A 20,001-nucleotide genomic window follows, 5' to 3' on the forward strand; every position below is an offset into this window, starting at 1 on the left:
TATTACGTAATAAAATATTGCTAATGCTTTTGCTTCTATTGTAAGCAAACTTGTTTTTTGTTTGATTTTATATCCAAACAGATGACAGCTGTTCGTTCCATCTCTTCCAATTCTTTGTGTCTTAATCTAATGGATTTTAATTACACTTTGAGTTGTTCCTGCTATGAAAGTTGTTTTTATTTTCTCTGCATTCTTTGTAATTCTTGGCATTGCCTCATTTAGGTCTGTAGCATGTGCAATATCACATGGTCTTTCATTTCGCTCAAAGCATTTCACAATTTTATATTTTTTCTCTATCGACAGAGGCGGACTGGCCATGAGCCTTACCGGGGAAACAACGGTGGGCCAGAGGCCGGTGTGATTTTGGCCATAAACCATAGTATGAGGCCACTATAAATTTTCCCGGGTAAGAATTTTTGACCCAGTCCGCCTCTGTTTATCGATATTGCTTTTCTTTTTCTCTCTGAATCTGCAGTGTCTTCACCAGGATGCTTCCTTTTCACACCTTTTAAGTATTTTACTCATTTTTAGGAATAAAGCACAATTACAAAACGAGGAAGCACGCTTGATACACAAACAAAGCTGCGCGCGTGTGGCAACTGAATAAACAACACCGTAAAGGCAGAGATTAACACCACACATTTCTAGGGATTACTACCATAAAACAATAAAAACAATTTCCAGTTGCGTTTCTGCTAGTGGAATCTGTTATAAACTGGTGGTAAACTCGATCTAATTGCATTTGCGATTATACCGATAGCTGGAATTGTGTTGGTTTTTACGTTATTATGGTGAAATGTGTTTCCCCTTCACTTATATAAAAACACATAAATACATTTTCAGGATCTTCTCCTCATTCCTATCATGTTGCGTTCAGTTGGGGTAATTCTGCATTCGACTGCCATTTCTTGTAAACACAAAGGCGAATCGTGCATAAGCGAATTTGGTTTGTGTTTTATAAGATAACGTTCCCCTATTTATAAATCGTGTATGATCAAATTCGTGTAGTGTAAAGACGTGTTATACGAAGACTGACTGTAATAATAGTAGTAGTAGTAATGGAGGTATGTGATGCAAGAAAGCAAGCATACGAGCTTGCTTTCTTGCATCACAAAAAACAACAGCAAAAAAAAAAAAAAAAAACACACACAATTTCACACATCCATTGCCTCTAAAAGTTTGTCCAGTTCCTCCTTGAATTTATTTAAGCTATCAACCTCCACAACAACAGATGGAAGTGTTCCAGCAATTAACCACCTGCTGGCTAAAGGCAAATCTCTGCACATTTATTCTACAACTGTCTTTCCTCAATTTGAATTTATGCCTCCTCAGGTTTGTAATCTGAGCAAGGGGAAGAATCCCAACAGAATTCAGCATGCTCAACCCATTCCAGGCCTTATACACCTCAATCAGATCACCTCACAGGTGCCTTGTCTCCAGCCGCTGCAATTTGCAGAACTTAATCCTTTCTTGGTAAGAGAACCCCTTCGTTCCCCTCACCAATCTTGTTGCCCTTCTCTGTACACACTCAAGCAAATCTACATCCTTACTAAAATGAAGCTTCCAGGCCTGTATGCAGCACTCAAGGCATGGCCTGACTATTGCCTTATACAAAGAGATAATCACCTCCTTTTCCCTACTAGCAAAATTCCTATATATCATTGGCAATAAAAAAAATAAAAATAAAAAATAAAAAATATAAAATTCCCATTTCATCTATTCATCCCCTCAATGCTGATGGGCTTCTTCCTCTCAGAAGAGGAAGAAACTATTATGTTTCTGAGAGGAAGTTTCTTCCTCTCCGAAGAGGAAGAAACCCATCAGCACTGAGTTTTTTCAAGCCATTAAAAGCCTTAAACACCAATCAGATCACCTTACAGGTGCCTAGTTTCCAGATGCTGCAATTTGCAGTATTGAATCCTTTCTTGGGAATAGCACCACCTTTTCCGCTCACCAATATCATTCCCCTTCTCTGTACCTGTTCCAGCAGCTCTACATTCTTCCTAAAACGAGGCCTCAAGACCTGTATGCAATACTCAAGATGCAGACTGACCACTGCCTTTTACAATGAGATAATCACCTACACTGAAATAATTTTGATATCACATATTTGGATTTCAGGAAAGCTTTTGACACTGTTGCGCATGGAAGACTATTGTACAAATTGGAGCAGAATGGTATTAAGGGTAAGTTGCTACAATGGATAAAAGGATGGTTAAGTGCGAGAAGACAGAGGGTGGTAATCAATGGGTGCTGCTCTTCTTGGACTAATGTTATTAGTGGAGTCCCACAGGGTTCGGTGTTGGGTCCACTGTTGTTTTGTATATTTATCAATGATATTGATGAAGGTATATCAGGCTTAGTGTCAAAGTTTGCAGATGATACAAAGGTTGGCAGGGTTGTTAATGACAGTAATGGCAGTGTGCTACTGCAACAGGATCTAGATAATTTGGGCAGATGGGCTAAGAAATGGCAACTGAAGTTTAACCTTGACAAATGCAAAGTACTGCATATGGGTAGAAGTAACCCCAGAGAAACGTACCAACTGTGTGGTACTACACTTAAGGTGGTAGAAAATGAAAAAGACCTGGGAGTAATTGTGCAGGCAGATATGAAGTTTTCTGAGCAATGCAGACAGGCTGCCAGGGCAGGTCATGGGGTTTTGTCAATGATATATGATATATAGGAATTTTGCTAGCAGGGAAAAGGAGGTGATTATCCCTCTGTATAAGGCAATGGTCAGGCCACACCTTGAGTACTGCGTACAGGTCTAGAGGCCTCATTTTAGGAAGGATGTAGATTTACTTGAGCGTGTACAAAGAAGGGCAACAAGATTGGTGAGGGGAATGAAGGGATCCTCTTATCAAGAGAGGCTTAAGTTCTGCAAATTGCAGTGGCTGGAGACTAGGCACCTGCGCGGTGATCTGATTGAGGTGTATAAGGCCTTGGATGGGTTCAGCAGGCTGAATTCTGATGGGATCCTTCCACTTGTTCAGATTACGAACCTAAGGGGGCATAAATTCAAATTAAGAAAGGACAGATGTAGAATAGATGTGCGGAAATTTGCCTTTAGCCAGCGGGTGGTTAATTGCTGGAACAAACGTCCATCTGTCGTTGTGGAAGTTGATAGGTTGAATAAATTTAAGGAGGAACTGGACAGGCATTTGGAGGGAATGGTGTGATTTTTTTTTTTTTTTTTTTGCTGATGCTGCATAATCTCATACATTTGCTTTCTTGCATCACATGCCACTACTACTACTACCTTCTTATTCCTGCTAGTAAAGTTCCTGTATATCACTGACAAAACCCCATGAGCTGTCCTGGCAGCCAGTCTGCATTGCTCAGAGAACTTCATATCTGACTGCACAATTACCCCAAGGACTTTTTCATTTTCCTCTAACCTAAGTGTAGTACCACACAGTTAAAACATTCCTCTGCAATTACTCCTACCCATATGCAGTACACTGCATTTGTCAATGTTAAACTTCAATTGCTTTTCCTCAGCCCATCTGCCTGATTTTTCTAGACATTGCAGAAGCATACCTTCATTGCTGTCATTAACCACCCTGCTAACCATTGTATCATCAGCAAACTTAAACATTAAGGCTGATAGGAGCGGGAGTGCAATAGCACAAGCTCTTTGAGTAGACTGGGGTTCAAGCCCCTGACTGCTAAATAAGGCAGATCTGCCAATCCACATTGGACCAGCGTGGCAGATTATGGTCCATTTTCCCTCAACATGAATTGTTGAGGAGGCTTCCATCCTGCAGTGGATTGATAATGCTGCAATTTACCTTTACCTTTTTATACCCTCATCAATATCATTAATAAATACAGAAGACACTAGTATCACCTGATAATTTATATGCATCCCATGCATTTTTCTTCTCTTCCACAAGTCATTAGTTCATCTGACATCTATTTAGGTCTAAATGAACTTAGTTGGTATGAAAAGCTTAGTAGCTTCTATGATTATTTCCACGAATGCTTCCCATTTAGAATTTTCTGATGGTAACATCATCATTTGGTCTCCCTGTATAGAATTTAAAAACTGAGACCACTGTAGTTACCTTTATGATAGCTAAAATCTTTCCCTTTACCCTTGATGGTAGTTACCCTTATATCTGAGTGATATCACATCTGTGATATTACCACAATGTCTGCATTTCATGACTTGATTTCAAATTCATCAAATTTATTTATTATGCTCCTAGCATTGTTCTACATGCAAGTATACATGTAACTTTTCTTGCTTAGTTACCCTAACACAACTCATGTATTTCCTTGCTCCATAATGAAAACACAGCACCTTGAAATCCCTGGTACCGTGCTCTCCAGCATTGTTCTTGCTCTGCTGCATGTTTGAAGTGTAAGAATAACTTATACCTCTGCCTTCAGCTATTGTTAATGTATTAGTCTGTCTATTCACCCATGCTAGTAGTTTTTCGACCATCCTAACACTGCCTCAACAGCATCAGCAAATATTCTTGCATCCTTTCTATTTGAGTGTATCCCATCCCTGTAGAAGCAATCTCTCATGTTAACAAGCAAAGACCACACTGAGAAAAATTCTACCCCATGAGCCTTGTGCAATCTCTCCAGTGTCAAATTGATTGACAATGCCCTCATCATGTACTCCCTCCTATTTTGTCGGGGTAGAATTGCAGACATTTTCATTAACCCTAACTAGCCACTTTTCTCAACATTGCTTGTTAAGTAAGTCTTCAGATCTCAGAACTATCATATTACATTATGGACTATTTGAATTTTATTTTATTATATTTTATGTAAATGAAATCAGGTTAATTCTACAGGATGAATCTGATTTATTTAGGGATCTTATATAATGTACTCTGTGAGCAATTACTAAATAAAAAAAATAAACACATTTCTTATTATCAATATCATTTTAAAAATATGGAATGCAGCTTACTTGAACAATTCTTGCTAAAAGATGACAGCGGGGAAGCATAACTGGTATTTAAATTTATATTGCCATTGTTGTACTTTGACAGTAATTTGACAGGACGAATGGAAACAACAGGAGAATTTTTCTGAAATTAATAAAACAGTTTTAACATTCAACAACAAATTATCTTCTACTACTATTAACAAATGTTCTGTTATTCTTTTACTTTTTCAGCAGTAAGTTCAGTCAATGTGTGGGCTAGCCAGATTTCTGCTAGTTACTGACTCTGTGGAGTGAGTTTGGTCATGGAATTTTGAAGTTTTCTAAATATGAAAACTTTGTGATCAATGCTTTTAAATATTATTTTGTTGTGAGTTGACCTCCCTAAAATAGAGTCAAATTATCATCAAAACCAAATTATAATTCCTAAAAAATATTGTAAATAAAATAAGTTACTGTTACTTTTTTTTTGATATGATTCCTTCTACATTTATTACTTATCACATTTTCTGATTCTTGCAGATTTGTTTCATTAAATTCTAGGTCTGAATTCCACAGTGTTTCTTTAGATTCGGACAAAACTGGGCAACTGAGGCTAAAAACTTCTGCCATCTTTTATTGGAAACACGAATAAGAGATAGTAGTACCTATTAGAACATTTCGAGGAAATCTGTATATAAACAGATGCATTATCTGAAACAACCTTCAAAATGTACGTATATACTCTTTACAGCTCACACATGAATAAATTTATGTATATGGAATGGTTAATAAATCTTCTTGTTTCCATGTGCCTTTAAGAAACAACAAATTGTAAATACATTTTATCAATTTTATACATTTTAATTTAAACCTTTGCATTAAATGAATATTTATGCTGTAAAGAAACAAAACAAAAAAATAATAATAAATAAATAAAAAAAATAACATATGTTTTTCTTACGGTTTGGAACAGCTTTTAAGAAGAATGACAAAATAATGAAAACAAGCTTTAATACATTCACTGCCACCTATATTTAATAAACTGCATTCAATGTTTCACAACTTTTAGAATGTTGAGAAATAAAAGCACTCTGAAATCCTCAACATTCAAAAATTTGTAAATAATGGTTGAAAAGTTAAAGTCTGGAATTCATAGTTAAAAGTGAACACTTACTCTTGGGCTGAACTGATAATCAGAACAAAACTCAAAATTGAGTTCAGTGTGTTCACAGAATTGAGCAGTTAATTTCATGTGGCTTTACTTTTACATTACTCACATATTGAGCACTTTATTGCTTGTTTGAGGATTTTTAGGTGCATTGGCATCTATGGCCAGTGCCATACATATGGTATATATGTATGTTATTTCTTTACAGATCAAGATAATTACAAAGATAGTACCGGAAAATTAATTTCTGACTAGCTAAAGGTTGTGGTATACATTGATCATTTTGAGAAAAGTAAAAAGGTTTGAGACATTAGTTATTTTTTCCCAGAAGCAAAGTGTTAGGGGGGGATCTTCTGCTGTGGCTGGAGTGAAGAGATTCTGGAGATTATTCTATTGCAAATTTTGTGCATTCCACAAGGATATGCTTCACAAAAAGCACAGTGATGACACTGAGGGGGAATCTCTCCTCTTATAAGGTAACCACAAGTAATATTAGTGTGACCTATTTACAGATGAGCTAGTATTACCGCTTGTCAAATTGAACTGAAACTTGAAGGCCAATGCCAAGATTTGGTTTGATATTTTGAAGCTTATTGTTAAGTTCATTTTGCCATCTTAACTGCCACTGATACATGCATTTTTCCTGGATTATTTGCCTATAGTCTTGAGGTGTAAGTCAGCTGATTTTGTGGAAGCGTTGGCTAATTCATTTCCTGGAATTGCCATGTCCCAGGACCCAACTTCTGTTTCTCCCAAGTTCAGATAAGGTATATAAAGAGTTTGTTATTTCTTTTAGGACTATGGGTGATATTCATGGTGTTTTCCATAGCTTGAAGTGCACTTAGAGAATCAGATAAAATTATACTGTTTTCAATATTGGAGGACTCAATATGCTTCAGTGCAACCTGAATTGCCATTAGTTCAGCAGAAAAGAGCACTTTAGAATGACCACCTATAAGAATTATGGCATAGCACTTGATTGCTTTTTGAATGCATATGTTTTTGATTGCTTTTTTGAACACTTACTACAGCACAGCACTTATAGTACTCTTTGATGCTTTATACATAAAATGGAGCATATGTGTTAAGAAGTAGTATTGTATCAGATCACAGATAAAACTCTTCACTAAGTGTGGATATTTGGTAACAATGAATAACATGTCTCTAATGATGAGAAGAATAATTACCATTCTGAATTCTATTTATATTTCTAGAGAAATTGGTAGAGGAGGATTCTGCAAATTTATGAAAGAGAGTAAGAACTAATATGGCTAAGAGTCAAAATGAAATTATCTACATTATAAGTTTATGTTATGAGTTTATATAAGTTTGACAAGTTTATATAATGAGTATGTATATATATTACATATATTATGAATTTATATAAATTTAATGAATTTATAGTATGAGTATGTATATATATATATATATACAGCAATACTCCGCATAGCACTGATAATTGGTACCACAACTATTCTGTGTTATGTGAAACTATGCTGATTGAGGTATAATTATAATAGGTTTTAACTGAATGCGTACCAAAGAAACAGTCTATAAATAAATTATAATAAATCTATAAACAATTTACACTTGATAACCAAATAAAGGATTTGAAATAAAAAATATTGCAAAAATTTTATTAATGAAAAGGTAACATCATGAGAGATGAGAAAACAGCTTTATTGTTTATTTAAGTATTTTAATAACGAAATTGTTTCTTTTTCTCGGCATACAAGTCTTTGTAGAATCGAATCCCATCTTGTAAATTTGCCATATCTTGATGCTACGTTCAACATCCGGATCTCCATTCATAATCGTCTCGCAGGCCATGTCAACCTCCCAAAAAACTTTCCCCAATTCTTCTGGTGAAAATTCTTTTGGTGCCACTTCAATGTTATCCACTTCAGAATTGTTTTCCTCTTCTTCATATGCAGTTTGCTGAATTTGGCAATTGTCTGAATTTGTGATTCAAAACCAGTGAAATCATTTGCCAAATGGGGCAAAACATGCTGCCAAACAGAATGCATGTTGTTGGCAGTGATTTCTAGCCAAGATGCAAATATATTTTCAATCATATTTAATTGGGTAAAAAATAAATTGTGAAATGAAAACCTATCACATCATCTCGTCAGAATGGAATTAAGAATACTGAACACTGTTGCAAGTTACTGATTACCTGAGGGGAGCTATTGGCACATGTGCATGTGAGACAGTAGAGCTGGCACTGCAGCATTTATGTCAGTGTTCTCCCCAGAAAATTTTGCCAGCCCGGTGGGACATTATGAAGTAGCTGGGTGGGGAAGTGTAATACTTTGCAATATTATAAAATTTTCTGTTATTTATAAGTGTGACAAGCGATCCAGAGCAAAAATTAATCGCATAATTTAACATTTTATGCTCCTGTCGCATTGATCTCGATTGCATAGTACGTTTGAATTAATATTGATCGAGATAAATGAGCAGTACCATAAATACTGCGATAATTGCTTAAATTTTATCTGGGCATCAGTTAAATTTACTGGGCAGTGCGCCCATACCTAGGCTACAACAATGCAGCATATATGTAGAGTATGTGTCTAGGCTATTGAATGAGTTTTAATATGTACAGCAAATTTTTGACTTAAACTTAATTGAAAACTGTGTTGAAAAAGAAGTAAAGAAGTAAATTTGAAAAAGGTGAAAGAATGTTAATATCCTAAAATTTATGATGAATTAAGAAAATTATGGGCTGAATTGCAAAGCCAATTTGGAGGTGAAGGAACTGTAAAGTAAAATTATTAATACCAAATGATTAAACAAAACAAAGTAGAATAAAATAAAGATGGTAAAGCTGTCATTAGAAATGGATGGGTAAATTTAGTTATAGGTCGAATATAGGGAAGGCAAAAATGCAAAGTCTGATGTGTGGAAGTAAATATTGATACATATTTAGGGTATTTCATCAGGGGACCACACCTAACCATGTATCAGGAACTGTGTTTCTATACTTGTCCATAACAGTAGAAGAAAAGTTAAATAAAACCAAAAAGCAAAATGAAAAAAATTAGCACATTCTTTTACAGTATGGATAAGGTAGTCCCAACACAGTGTCAATGAAATGAAAATTATTAAGGTGACAATAAGGATAAGGTTAAAAAATATATAATTAAGTGTTTTCAGAGTGGGAAAAAGGTTTTGAAATATATGTAGATTTTTTAGTAAATGTCAAAAAATATTTTAGTGTTATAATTTTGTGGCGATTAGAAGAATTAAAATAATTTAGTGTTGGAATTTTGTGGAGATTAGAAGAATTAAAACAAATAATAACAAGCACATGGTATAGGGGGAGGTATTAAATTGAGGATGAGGAAGGGATAAAGGCGTAATTAAATAAAGCCAAAAATAGCAATAGAATGAGGATAGTTGGAATGTTTGTATTATCCTTCTATTGCACTAATAGCTCTATGAACTGCAAGAAAGGTAGAATTAGAAAGTAGAAAAGTGAAAGTATAGAAAAAGTTATTAAAACTTACTAAGCTACCTGGGTTGTAAGGCCCAACCTTTTAGTAAGGGCTCTGGCTTTATAAGAGTTAGTATAAAAAAGGAGATGAATACCAAATGCTTGTACTGCAGGAGAAAAAACCACGTGAAAAAATATATATGTCAGAACAGGCCTAGAAACGAACCAAAACCGAAAGTATAATAAGAAATGGAGTGATACATGGAGTTTTCATATAGTATGTTGCAGAAGAAGACAGCAGGAAAATAAAGTGCACATATATAGTAGAGTAGATGAAAGTATCTAAAGAAAAACTATATTAGAGACTTAGCTACAGGGTTAATTTAATTTTATTTTTTATTATTCATGTCCTTATGTTTACATGCTTTTTATGAATAGTCAACTTACAAATAACATACTACATGGACAGAGAAGTACAAATTTGCCCCCGGAGCTTATGCTCTGCACAGTTCCTCGAAACATCAGGTGATCAGGTGACAAAGGAGGTTAGGCAGGCGAAGTCAGATTACGAGAAATCCTTGGCAAAAGATGTTAAGAAAAACAGCAAGGATTTCTTTACTTATATAAACTCTAAAAGGAAGGGGATGAATCTGATTCGTCCACTTGACATCGATGGTTTGACTGTTGATGATCCTGCTCAGATAGCAAACAAACTGAATGAGTATTTTGCATCTACATTCACACATGAGGAATTATTAAGGTTTGAAAATGGCAGAAGGTTATCAAATTGTAGCAGGATACTTAATGATTCTGGAATAACTGAAAGCAAAGTGGAGGAGAAATTGTTGAAGTTAAACATAAGAAAAGCACCTGGGGTGGATGGGATCTATCCAGTTATATTAAAGGAGGCGGCAAAGCAACTAAGCAAACCCTCAGCCATAATTATGAGAGCGTCCTTGGACTCAGGGGAGGTTCCCACGGACTGGAGATGTGCAAATGTATCCCCAATTCACAAAGGGGGATCGAAGGGTGACACGAGTAATTACAGACCAGTTAGTTTAACTTCTGTTCCGGGTAAAATAATGGAGTCACTGGTTAAAGATGCATTGCAGAATCATCTAGACAAGACTGCAACAATAATTCAGACACAGCATGGGTTTGTTAAGGGAAAGTCTTGTCTGACAAATTTGATAGGATATTATGATGTGGTTACAAAGGAACTGGATGCAAAAAATAATTTTGATATCATATATTTGGATTTCAGGAAAGCTTTTGACACTGTTGCGCATGGAAGACTATTGTACACATTGGAGCAGAATGGTATTAAGGGTAAGTTGCTACAATGGATAAAAGGATGGTTAAGTGGGAGAAGACAGAGGGTGGTAATCAATGGGTGCTGCTCTTCTTGGTCTAACGTTATTAGTGGAGTCCCACAGGGTTCGGTGTTAGGTCCACTGTTGTTTTGTATATTTATCAATAATATTGATGAAGGTATATCAGGCTTAATGTTGAAGTTTGCAGATGATACAAAGGTTGGCAGGGTTGTTAATGACAGTAATGGCAGTGTGCTACTGCAACAGGATCTAGATAATTTGGGCAGATGGGCTAAGAAGTGGCAACTGAAGTTTAACCTTGACAAATGCAAAGTACTGCATATGGGTAGAAGTAACCCCAGAGAAACATACCAACTGTGTGGTACTACACTTAAGGTGGTAGAAAATGAAAAAGACCTGGGAGTAATTGTGCAGTCAGATATGAAGTTTTCTGAGCAATGCAGACAGGCTGCCAGGGCAGGTCATGGGGTTTTGTCAATGATATATGATATATAGGAATTTTGCTAGCAGGGAAAAGGAGGTGATTATCCCTCTGTATAAGGCAATGGTCAGGCCACGCCTTGAGTACTGCGTACAGGTCTGGAGGCCTCATTTTAGGAAGGATGTAGATTTACTTGAGCGTGTGCAGAGAAGGGCAACAAGATTGGTGAGGGGAATGAAGGGATCCTCTTACCAAGAGAGGCTTAAGTTCTGCAAATTGCAGTGGCTGGAGACTAGGCACCTGCGTGGTGATCTAATTGAGGTATATAAGGCCTTGAATGGGTTGAGCACGCTGAATTCTGATGGGATCCTTCCACTTGTTCAGATTACGAACCTAAGGGGGCATAAATTCAAATTAAGAAAGGACAGATGTAGAATAGATGTGCGGAAATTTGCCTTTAGCCAGCGGGTGGTTAATTGCTGGAACAAACTTCCATCTGTCGTTGTGGAAGTTGATAGGTTGAATAAATTTAAGGAGGAACTGGACAAGCATTTGGAGGGAATGGTGTGATTTTTTTTTGGCTGATGCTGCATAAGCTCATACACTTGCTTTCTTGCATCACATGCCACTGCTACTACTACTACTACTACTACATTCCTCAAATTTAGAACTCATATTTAACACACCACACAGAACAAACCAGCATCTAATGCCGCTAGGCTGAATTCTGTTGAGGTTACAGCCTCCAATTCTGACCATCCCCACTCCTATTTAAAATTTAAGAAATGCTCAAACAAACTCTGTCTTACATGCCTATACATGCATCCACAGCATGTTTCTAACAATACTGATGAACCTATATTCTGCAAATGTAGCAATGTAGTTTATCTTATTACCTGCAACATGAAATATGTAGGACAAACTGGAAATAAGCTTCACCTCAGGCTTAACCTACAGAGGTCAGATATCAAGAATTACAATAATCACAATAACAATAGCAATTCTGAACAAGAAATTGAATATAAACACTTCCAGTCACACTGCTTTACCAAAATCTATATCTCCATCCTAACACATGTACCTGACCTTTGCACCAGAAATACACAGGAAGAAGTATTTATACTAAAGTTAAAAACTCTTTATCCTTATGGACTCAATAATAAGTTTAACTACAAAATCATCACCAATAATATTACAGAACATTGCATATAAGACAAATTTCATATTTCAATATGACATATATGATATATAGGACTTTTGCTAGCAGGGACAGGGAGGTTATTATCCCATTATACAAGGCAATGGTCAGGCCACACCTAGAGTGAGTACTGTGTACAGGACTGGAGGCCTCATTTTAGGAAAGATGTAGAGTTGCAAGAACAAAGGGCAACAAGATTGGTGAGGGGAACAAAGGGGGTGCTCTTACCAACAAAGGCTTAAGTTCTGCAAATTGCAGTGCCTGGAGAGTAGGCACCTGCAAGGTGATCTGATTGAAGTGTATAAGGCCTTGAATGAGTTGAGCAAGCTGAATGCTAATGAGATTCTTCCTCTTGCTCAGATTAAGAACCTGAGGGGACACAGTTTCAAATTGAGGAAAGACAGTTGTAGAATAGATGTGCAGAAATTTTCCTTTAGCCAGCAGGTAGTTGATTGGTGGAACAGATTTACATCTTTTGTTGTGGAAGTTTGTCCAGCTCAGCCTTAAATAAATTTAAGGCTGAGCTGGACAGACATTTGGAATGAATGGAGGGGTGAAATGGGTTTTTTTTTTTTTTTTTTTTTTGGCTGATGCTGCATAACCTGGTTTATTGCATTGTATGCCTCTACTAATGCTAATTTCAAGTCATCAAAGGCATGGGTAAACCCAGACCTTATAGGAAACACAAACCTAATAGTAACAATATTCCTACATATAAATACAAGCTCGGTGACTTTCAACAGACCATCACTGAATGGGACGATAGTCAGTTTAAGGTACAGATGATACAGTTTAATACAAAATAGTAGATCATGTACAGATGATTCATGATCTACTATTTTGTATTAAATATAGTATTCTAAAAGCTCTTTACAGGTATTTAAGTTCACATCTAAACACTTATTTCACCTTTTAACTGATATTTGTAAATTTAAATTAAAACCTAGCTTCAATCATAATAACCAAAAAAATGCTACCATCATACTTAAATATAATACAAGCTCGGACAGCATCAACATTAATAGCTACATTAATAAATTGGCTGATCTACTTCCTTCTGGCTGTCAGAATATGAACATTATATCCAGATTCAGATATGCTAAACCATTTGGACTCATAGCCTATAACTATAAACCTCTAACCACTAACATGGATAAATCTGATCTTGAGCCTGTTGCCTGTGGATGTATTTGCCATCAAGCTGACTTCTAACCATTTGTTGATACACACTTTGGACATATCATAACTGGCAATTTAAATATTATACCCAACCAGGAACTAAGAAGCATCATGTTTTATGGCTTCAAATACAGCTTCAAATATATAACAAAATCAGCTTTACACTGTTCAAAAAACAATTATATCAAGATTTGCTCAACTTCTGTTTTTAGCTTTCTTACCATCATACATCCCCATTGAAGCCTTCCAATTATGGATAATTTCTGTGCTAACCAAACTACTACATAACTATAAAACATGAGAGCCACATGGGAAACTGTGTGCCATATTAAAATGTCCTTTTCCAAAATAAAACAACAATTGGCAGATCTACACAAATATTTTGTCATCACTCTGGTGGATAAAGCCTCCAGCAACTATGCCATTATCTGTAAGGCTTCGTATTTCCAAACATTAAATGCTGAACTTAATTCCAGTGCCACCTACAAGGCCATCACCAACAACATTAATTTCTTAGTGATATAATCACTAAGAAATCAGTTGCTTTTAGCAAGAAAATGAACATCAATAACTACAAATTTCCAGATATCTACTTCATACCTAAATTCCACAAAAACCCTACTGGTTTCAGATTCATAACTTCTTGTAAGTGCAGTTATGCTCATAAGACTGGCAAAACTTTAGAACTGTTACTTAAACCTATTTAAGGACATCCTACCAGACAGCAGAATAATTAATAATAACATACCTGTTATAAATGCTCTAAATAATGGCAATATCACACACATCCAAACTTTTGACTTTAATAGTCTATTTACTAGCATAGACCTAACCAACTTAAAATGTTATGAATAAAATAACTATAAACACATTATAAATTATAATTCTGAGTATTGGAACAATCTAATCAACCTCTGCATTTTCAAAAATTACATATTTGATGGTAAAACTGGAAACCATCAAATATGTAAACTTGGAAACCAAAGGTACCCCTACGGGCAGCCAGGCTAGCTGTGTCTTAGCTAACCTATACTGGTCTGAAACCACCCTAGCCTCAGACATAAGAATTTACAGATATATAGATGGTTTGTTAGTAATAAAATACCCCACATTTCTGCAGGATTTGCTAGCATTTATCCTCCAGAACTTACTCTGGAGAGAACAAATAACTATGACTATTCAGCTAATTACTTAGACTTGGACATTAATATCAGAAGCCCACATATTGCAATAAATATACATAATAAAAGAGATGCCTTTAACTTTAATGTGGTCAGCTTCAACCATTGCCACTCCAACATCTCAAAAAAAGTGCATTCAAACATAACACTCTCTCAATGCATCAGGATTGCCACCATATGTAATAACAATAATCTCTTTTTACATAACATGAAATTACTCCATAATAAACTTCTTGTTAATAGCTTCCCTTCTGCCTTCCTTTACCATCTTTTTAATAAAGCACTGAATATTATAAAATATAAAAAGTTGATTGACAACCATATTGATATTAACAATATAACTGCAGGTTGATATCTTTTCACATTTAGGCTTGTATATAATGTACAGTCAAATACCCCTCTAGCCTCTCTGGTGTCTTATGGTGTAGAGAGCGTGTGTCCACCATTGACTAATATGGGGGTATTATATTTTGTTTGTTGTTTCATCCCCTCCTTTCATTTAATTGCTGACATTGTTTTTTATCTCATATTTGTTTATATATTGACTTAAACACATGCATATAAACACATGGGGCATATGTCCAGGGATCTACTTTTGGTACGGGTTACGCCACCCCAGACTGCCCGAGAACTACTATATTCCCCTTCTTCCAATTACTTTTTGTGGTTCTTAAATACTACATACAAAGGGTACTAGGAAAGTTTTGCAATACAGCTTTGTTTATTTAATTTTTTCAAAGTAATTTCCTCTACATTCAATACACCTCTCCATCTCCGAAACCAATCTTTAAACCAGTTCTGCCAAGTTTCACTAGGGAGTAAAGCACACTCGTTATCCCAAGCCCGTAGAAGGTCCTCATCACTGGAAAACTGCCTCCCTTTTAGCTTCATTTTCACATGCGGGAACAGTGCAAAGTCGCAGGGAGCAAGGTCTGGACTGTAGGGAGGGTGCTCGAGAAGTTTCAGTCCTGTCGTGGTCAAATATTCGGTGCAGGCTTTGGCGCGGTGAGCTGCAGCATTATTGTGATTGAGGTACCAGGTGTCCATTCTTGACTTTGGCCGCAGGTTCTTCATAGATCCAATGACTTTAGGCAGGCATTGTTCAGTATACCACTTAGCTCTGACTGTCTTCTGCGTGTCCAAAACGACCCGTTCCACAATTCCACTCGATTTGAAAAATCCAGCTATCATTTTCTTCTTTACAGATCGGGATTTTCTGACAATTACGGGTGTGTCGTCATCATCAAAGACCCAAACTTTGTTTTGAGCCTTGGTCGGCAGATCGTAATAGTACAGCCAAGTCTCGTCACCTGTCACGATGTTGTTCACATACCGAGATTGTCCCTTATCAAACTATTTTAACATCTCCCGGCACCAAGTCACACGTCGTGTCATCTGCTCTTCAGTCAGTTGATGCGGCACCCAGAGAGAACAAAGTTTCTTCACGTGCAAATGATCTTGCAGAATCGAACGAATTGCTGGTGCATTTAGGCCCAAAGTATCCTCTATCTGTTGGTAGGTCACTCGCCTGTTTTCGTCAAGCATTTTCCTCACAGCAATAACGTTTTCCTCCGTAACTGACGTTCGTGGCCTTCCCGGCCTCTCAGAATCCTCCAGAGTGAAATTTTCCCTTTGGAATTCTCTATACCACCTGAATATCGTTGTACGATGTGGACAATCATCATCTAGTGCAAGAGTCATTTCTTCTAAGCACTGGTCTATGGTTAAACCACGCACGAAATTATACCGCAAAACTGTCCTTCTCATTTCGTGTCCACGATGCCATCGCAAGGGATTTACACTCTCACTACTAATGAATAACTGAGCCCATCGACTTGGCGCGGCGGCTACTATGCACGTATGAACATGTCTCAACATGCAGCAACAAGCAGCTTCCTGTGATTCATTGTTGTGTCATATTGCAAAACTTTCCTATTACCCTTTGTATTTTATTTCTCATGCATGATTAGGTTAACCGAAAGCAATATTCGAGATGCTATTTTTCTGCTATCGCTCACTTTTTCCTCCTCCAACAAAGTTTAGAGTCTTTTTAATGCTACTTTGTAAGTTAGCATTAGCATTAGTAGAGGCATTTGATGCAAGAAAGCAAGCTTATTCAGCATCAGCCAAAAAAAAAAAAATAAAAAAAAATAAATAAATAAAAATAAATAAATAAATAAATAAATAAATAAATAAAAAATAACCACTTCCACTTCACCCCTCTGTTCGTTCGAAATACCTGTCCAGCTGAGCCTTAAACTTATTTAGGCTATCAACTTCCACGACAAGGGATGGAAGTTTATTCCACCAACCAACCACCCGCTGCTAAAGGCAAATTTCCTCACATCTATCCTACATCTGTCTTTTCTCAATTTGAATTTATGCCCTCTCAGGTGATTATTCTGAGCAAGAGGAATAATCCCATCAGCATTGAGCATGCTCAAACCATTCAAGGCTTTATACACCTCTATCAGATCACCTCGTCGGTGCCTAGTCTCCAGACACTGTAATTTGCAAAACTTAAGCCTTTCTTCATAAGAGCACCCCTTTGTTCCATTCACTAATCTTGTTGCCCTTCTCTGTACTCGTTCCGGCATCTCTACATCCTTCTTGAAATGAGGCCTCCAGACCTGTATACAGTACTCTAGGTGTGGTCTGACCATTGCCTTATACAAGGGAATAATCACCTCCTTATTCCTGCTAGAAAAATTCATATATATCATCGACAATACACCATGAGCTACTCTTGCAGCCCGTCTGCACTGCTCAGAAAACTTCATATCTGCCTGCACAACCACCCCCAGGTCCCTTTCATTCTCTACCACTGTCAGTGTAGTACCACAGAGTTGATACGTTGCTCTGGGGTTGCTGTTTCCCATATGTAGTACTTTACATTTGTCAATGTTAAACTTAATTTGCCACCTCGAAGCCCATCTGCTCAACCTTTCCAGATCCTGTTGCAGTAGCATAGTGTCAGTAGTGTCCTTGACAACCCTGCCAACCTTCGTATCATCGGCAAACTTGGACATTAAGCTTGATATACCATCATCAATATCATTTATAAATACCGAAAACAATAATGGACCCAATACTGAACCCTGAGGGACTCCACTAATAACATTAGTCCACGATGAGCAGTGTCCATTGCTTACAACTTTCTGTCTTCTCCCCCTCAACCACCCCTTTATCCATAGCAGCAATTTTCCTCCAATGCCACACTGCTCCAATTTGTGCAGCAGTCTTCCATGTGCAACAGTATCAAAAGCATTTCTAAGATCCAAGTATATAATATCAAAGTTATTCCCTGCATCCAGTTCTTTTGTGACTGCATCATAGTATCCAATCAAATTGGCCAGGCAAGACTTCTTCTTAACAAAACCATGCTGTGTCTGAGCTATGACTGAAGTCTTGTCTAGATGATCTTGCAGTGCTTCTTTAACCAGTGCCTCCATTAATTTTCCAGGAACAGAAGTTAAACTAACAGGTCTATAATTATTTGTGTCGCCTTTTGATCCTCCTTTGTGAATTGGAGTTACATTTGCACATCTCCAGTCCGTTTGCCTCATTTGTTTAATTGTCTACTGCCCTGTTACACAAGCTAGGTTTACTTTGACCTATTTACACCTTTACTCTCTCTCTCTCTCTCTCTCTCTCTCTCCCTCCCCATACTGGGGGTTACTTTAATAGTTATAAATTTGCTGGGAACTATCGGCTAACTTCTTTGGTCATTAATACAGCCTTGATACATTTGCTTCCCTCAGATCATTTCACCATCTCCTGCCAGGCACCACACAGTAAGTTGTTATATTTTGTCTCTATACTTTCGTCTTCATTTTACATTTCCTCTTTGAAATAGGCCTCTGCTCTCAGGATTCATTATACGAATATTTAGCTTGCTGAGAAAAACGGAAAAAAATAAGTTTTAGGGGAAACTCTTTAGTAGAAACAAGTTAAAGCACAGGTTAAATAAGATAAAAATAAAGTAAACAAGTCACCAAAGCTTTCGGACAGAAATTGACCTTCCTCAGTGGGAAAGAATTATTACAAAAAAGTGTTAATACAAAAATAATAAAGAATGCCCAGTCATATGAGGTGAAACAGGTGCAGAAACAATTAGCAGTTGGAAGAAGAGGTTTGTGGTTGTAACAGCAACACTTGGGTATGCTGTGTGTGTGTGTGTGCCAACATTTATCATTCAGGAGGATGGCTGCTTCAATGATGGGGTGGATGTGACCTCCTTTGTTCCAGTTAAAGGAATTGCGACAACACAAGATGTGGAGCGATTCCAACCAGATGTGATGACGGTAGTGGGAGGGATTGGTTGATGTCATGCTGGGTAGACCAGAAGTGCTCCACGATTGCTGTGTTCCACCAAATCCGCAAAACAGATTGCGGATTTGGTGGAACCAGTGCAGTCATGGCAGGAAATGCAGTATACTGAATCGCTCCGCAAGGGGGGGGGAATCAGTGTCTTTACACTCGAGATTAGGGACTGTAATTTCCTGCCTGGAAGTTGCAAGCACTTTATTCCGTAAGACCTTAGAGCACAAGTTCCCAAACTCTCTCGGTTCACGGCGCCCTTAGTGTCCCAGTAATTTTTTCACAGCACCCCTAAGCCAAAATCAATACCTAACACAGTGGTTTTCGACCTTTTAATATATACCTATATAATAATTTTATTCTTTATATAGAGGTACTAAATAAAGATCAATTATAGATCACCACAAAATTAAAAAGATACAGTACAATGGATGCCATACACCTTTTTCATAATGAAAAAAAATGTATAAATTTCAAAAAATAATAATAACTTTAAGTAACTTAAACCCAAATTACATGGCACCCCGGTTGAAAACCACTGCCTTAGAGAGTTGTTGTGACAGGTTCAGGTAGTAAGGTATAAGGCGGTTGAGGCGGGTTCATTGCTGCGTGTGGCTCTAGAATTTGCTACGCGGTCACGGGCTTGTAGGTCACACCTATCCAAGGCACTGCTTTTACTCTAACAATCTCAGTGCGGCTCCCATCCACAGAACTGGAGTGGGTCCAGGTGCGGTTTAATAGGGCTCACACAGTACCGAGAAGCTGACTGTGAGCATGTGCTGACCGGTAGTTGGTGAATTGGCCAGCACATATCAGTTTGTGATGGACAGAAGTCTTTAAATGCGTGCCTTCGTGCCGAACAAGAGCATC

At 37.2% G+C, this 20,001-nt stretch overlaps 1 protein-coding gene across 1 annotated transcript in view; it reads right to left on the minus strand.

The window, feature by feature from the left end:
* Window positions 1–20,001, minus strand: part of LOC150080675 (ankyrin repeat and SAM domain-containing protein 6-like) — a 270,192-nt gene that overhangs the window by 14,973 nt on the left and 235,218 nt on the right. The window contains exon 12 of the mRNA XM_090380780.1: window positions 4,934–5,054. Coding sequence (XP_090236906.1) covers window positions 4,934–5,054 — 121 coding nt within the window. The remainder of the gene's footprint in view (window positions 1–4,933; window positions 5,055–20,001) is intronic.

Source organism: Mastigoproctus giganteus, chromosome 9 (genome assembly GCF_048544385.1).
Source record: "Mastigoproctus giganteus isolate SK-2022 chromosome 9, ASM4854438v1, whole genome shotgun sequence".
Taxonomy (NCBI): domain Eukaryota; kingdom Metazoa; phylum Arthropoda; class Arachnida; order Uropygi; family Thelyphonidae; genus Mastigoproctus; species Mastigoproctus giganteus.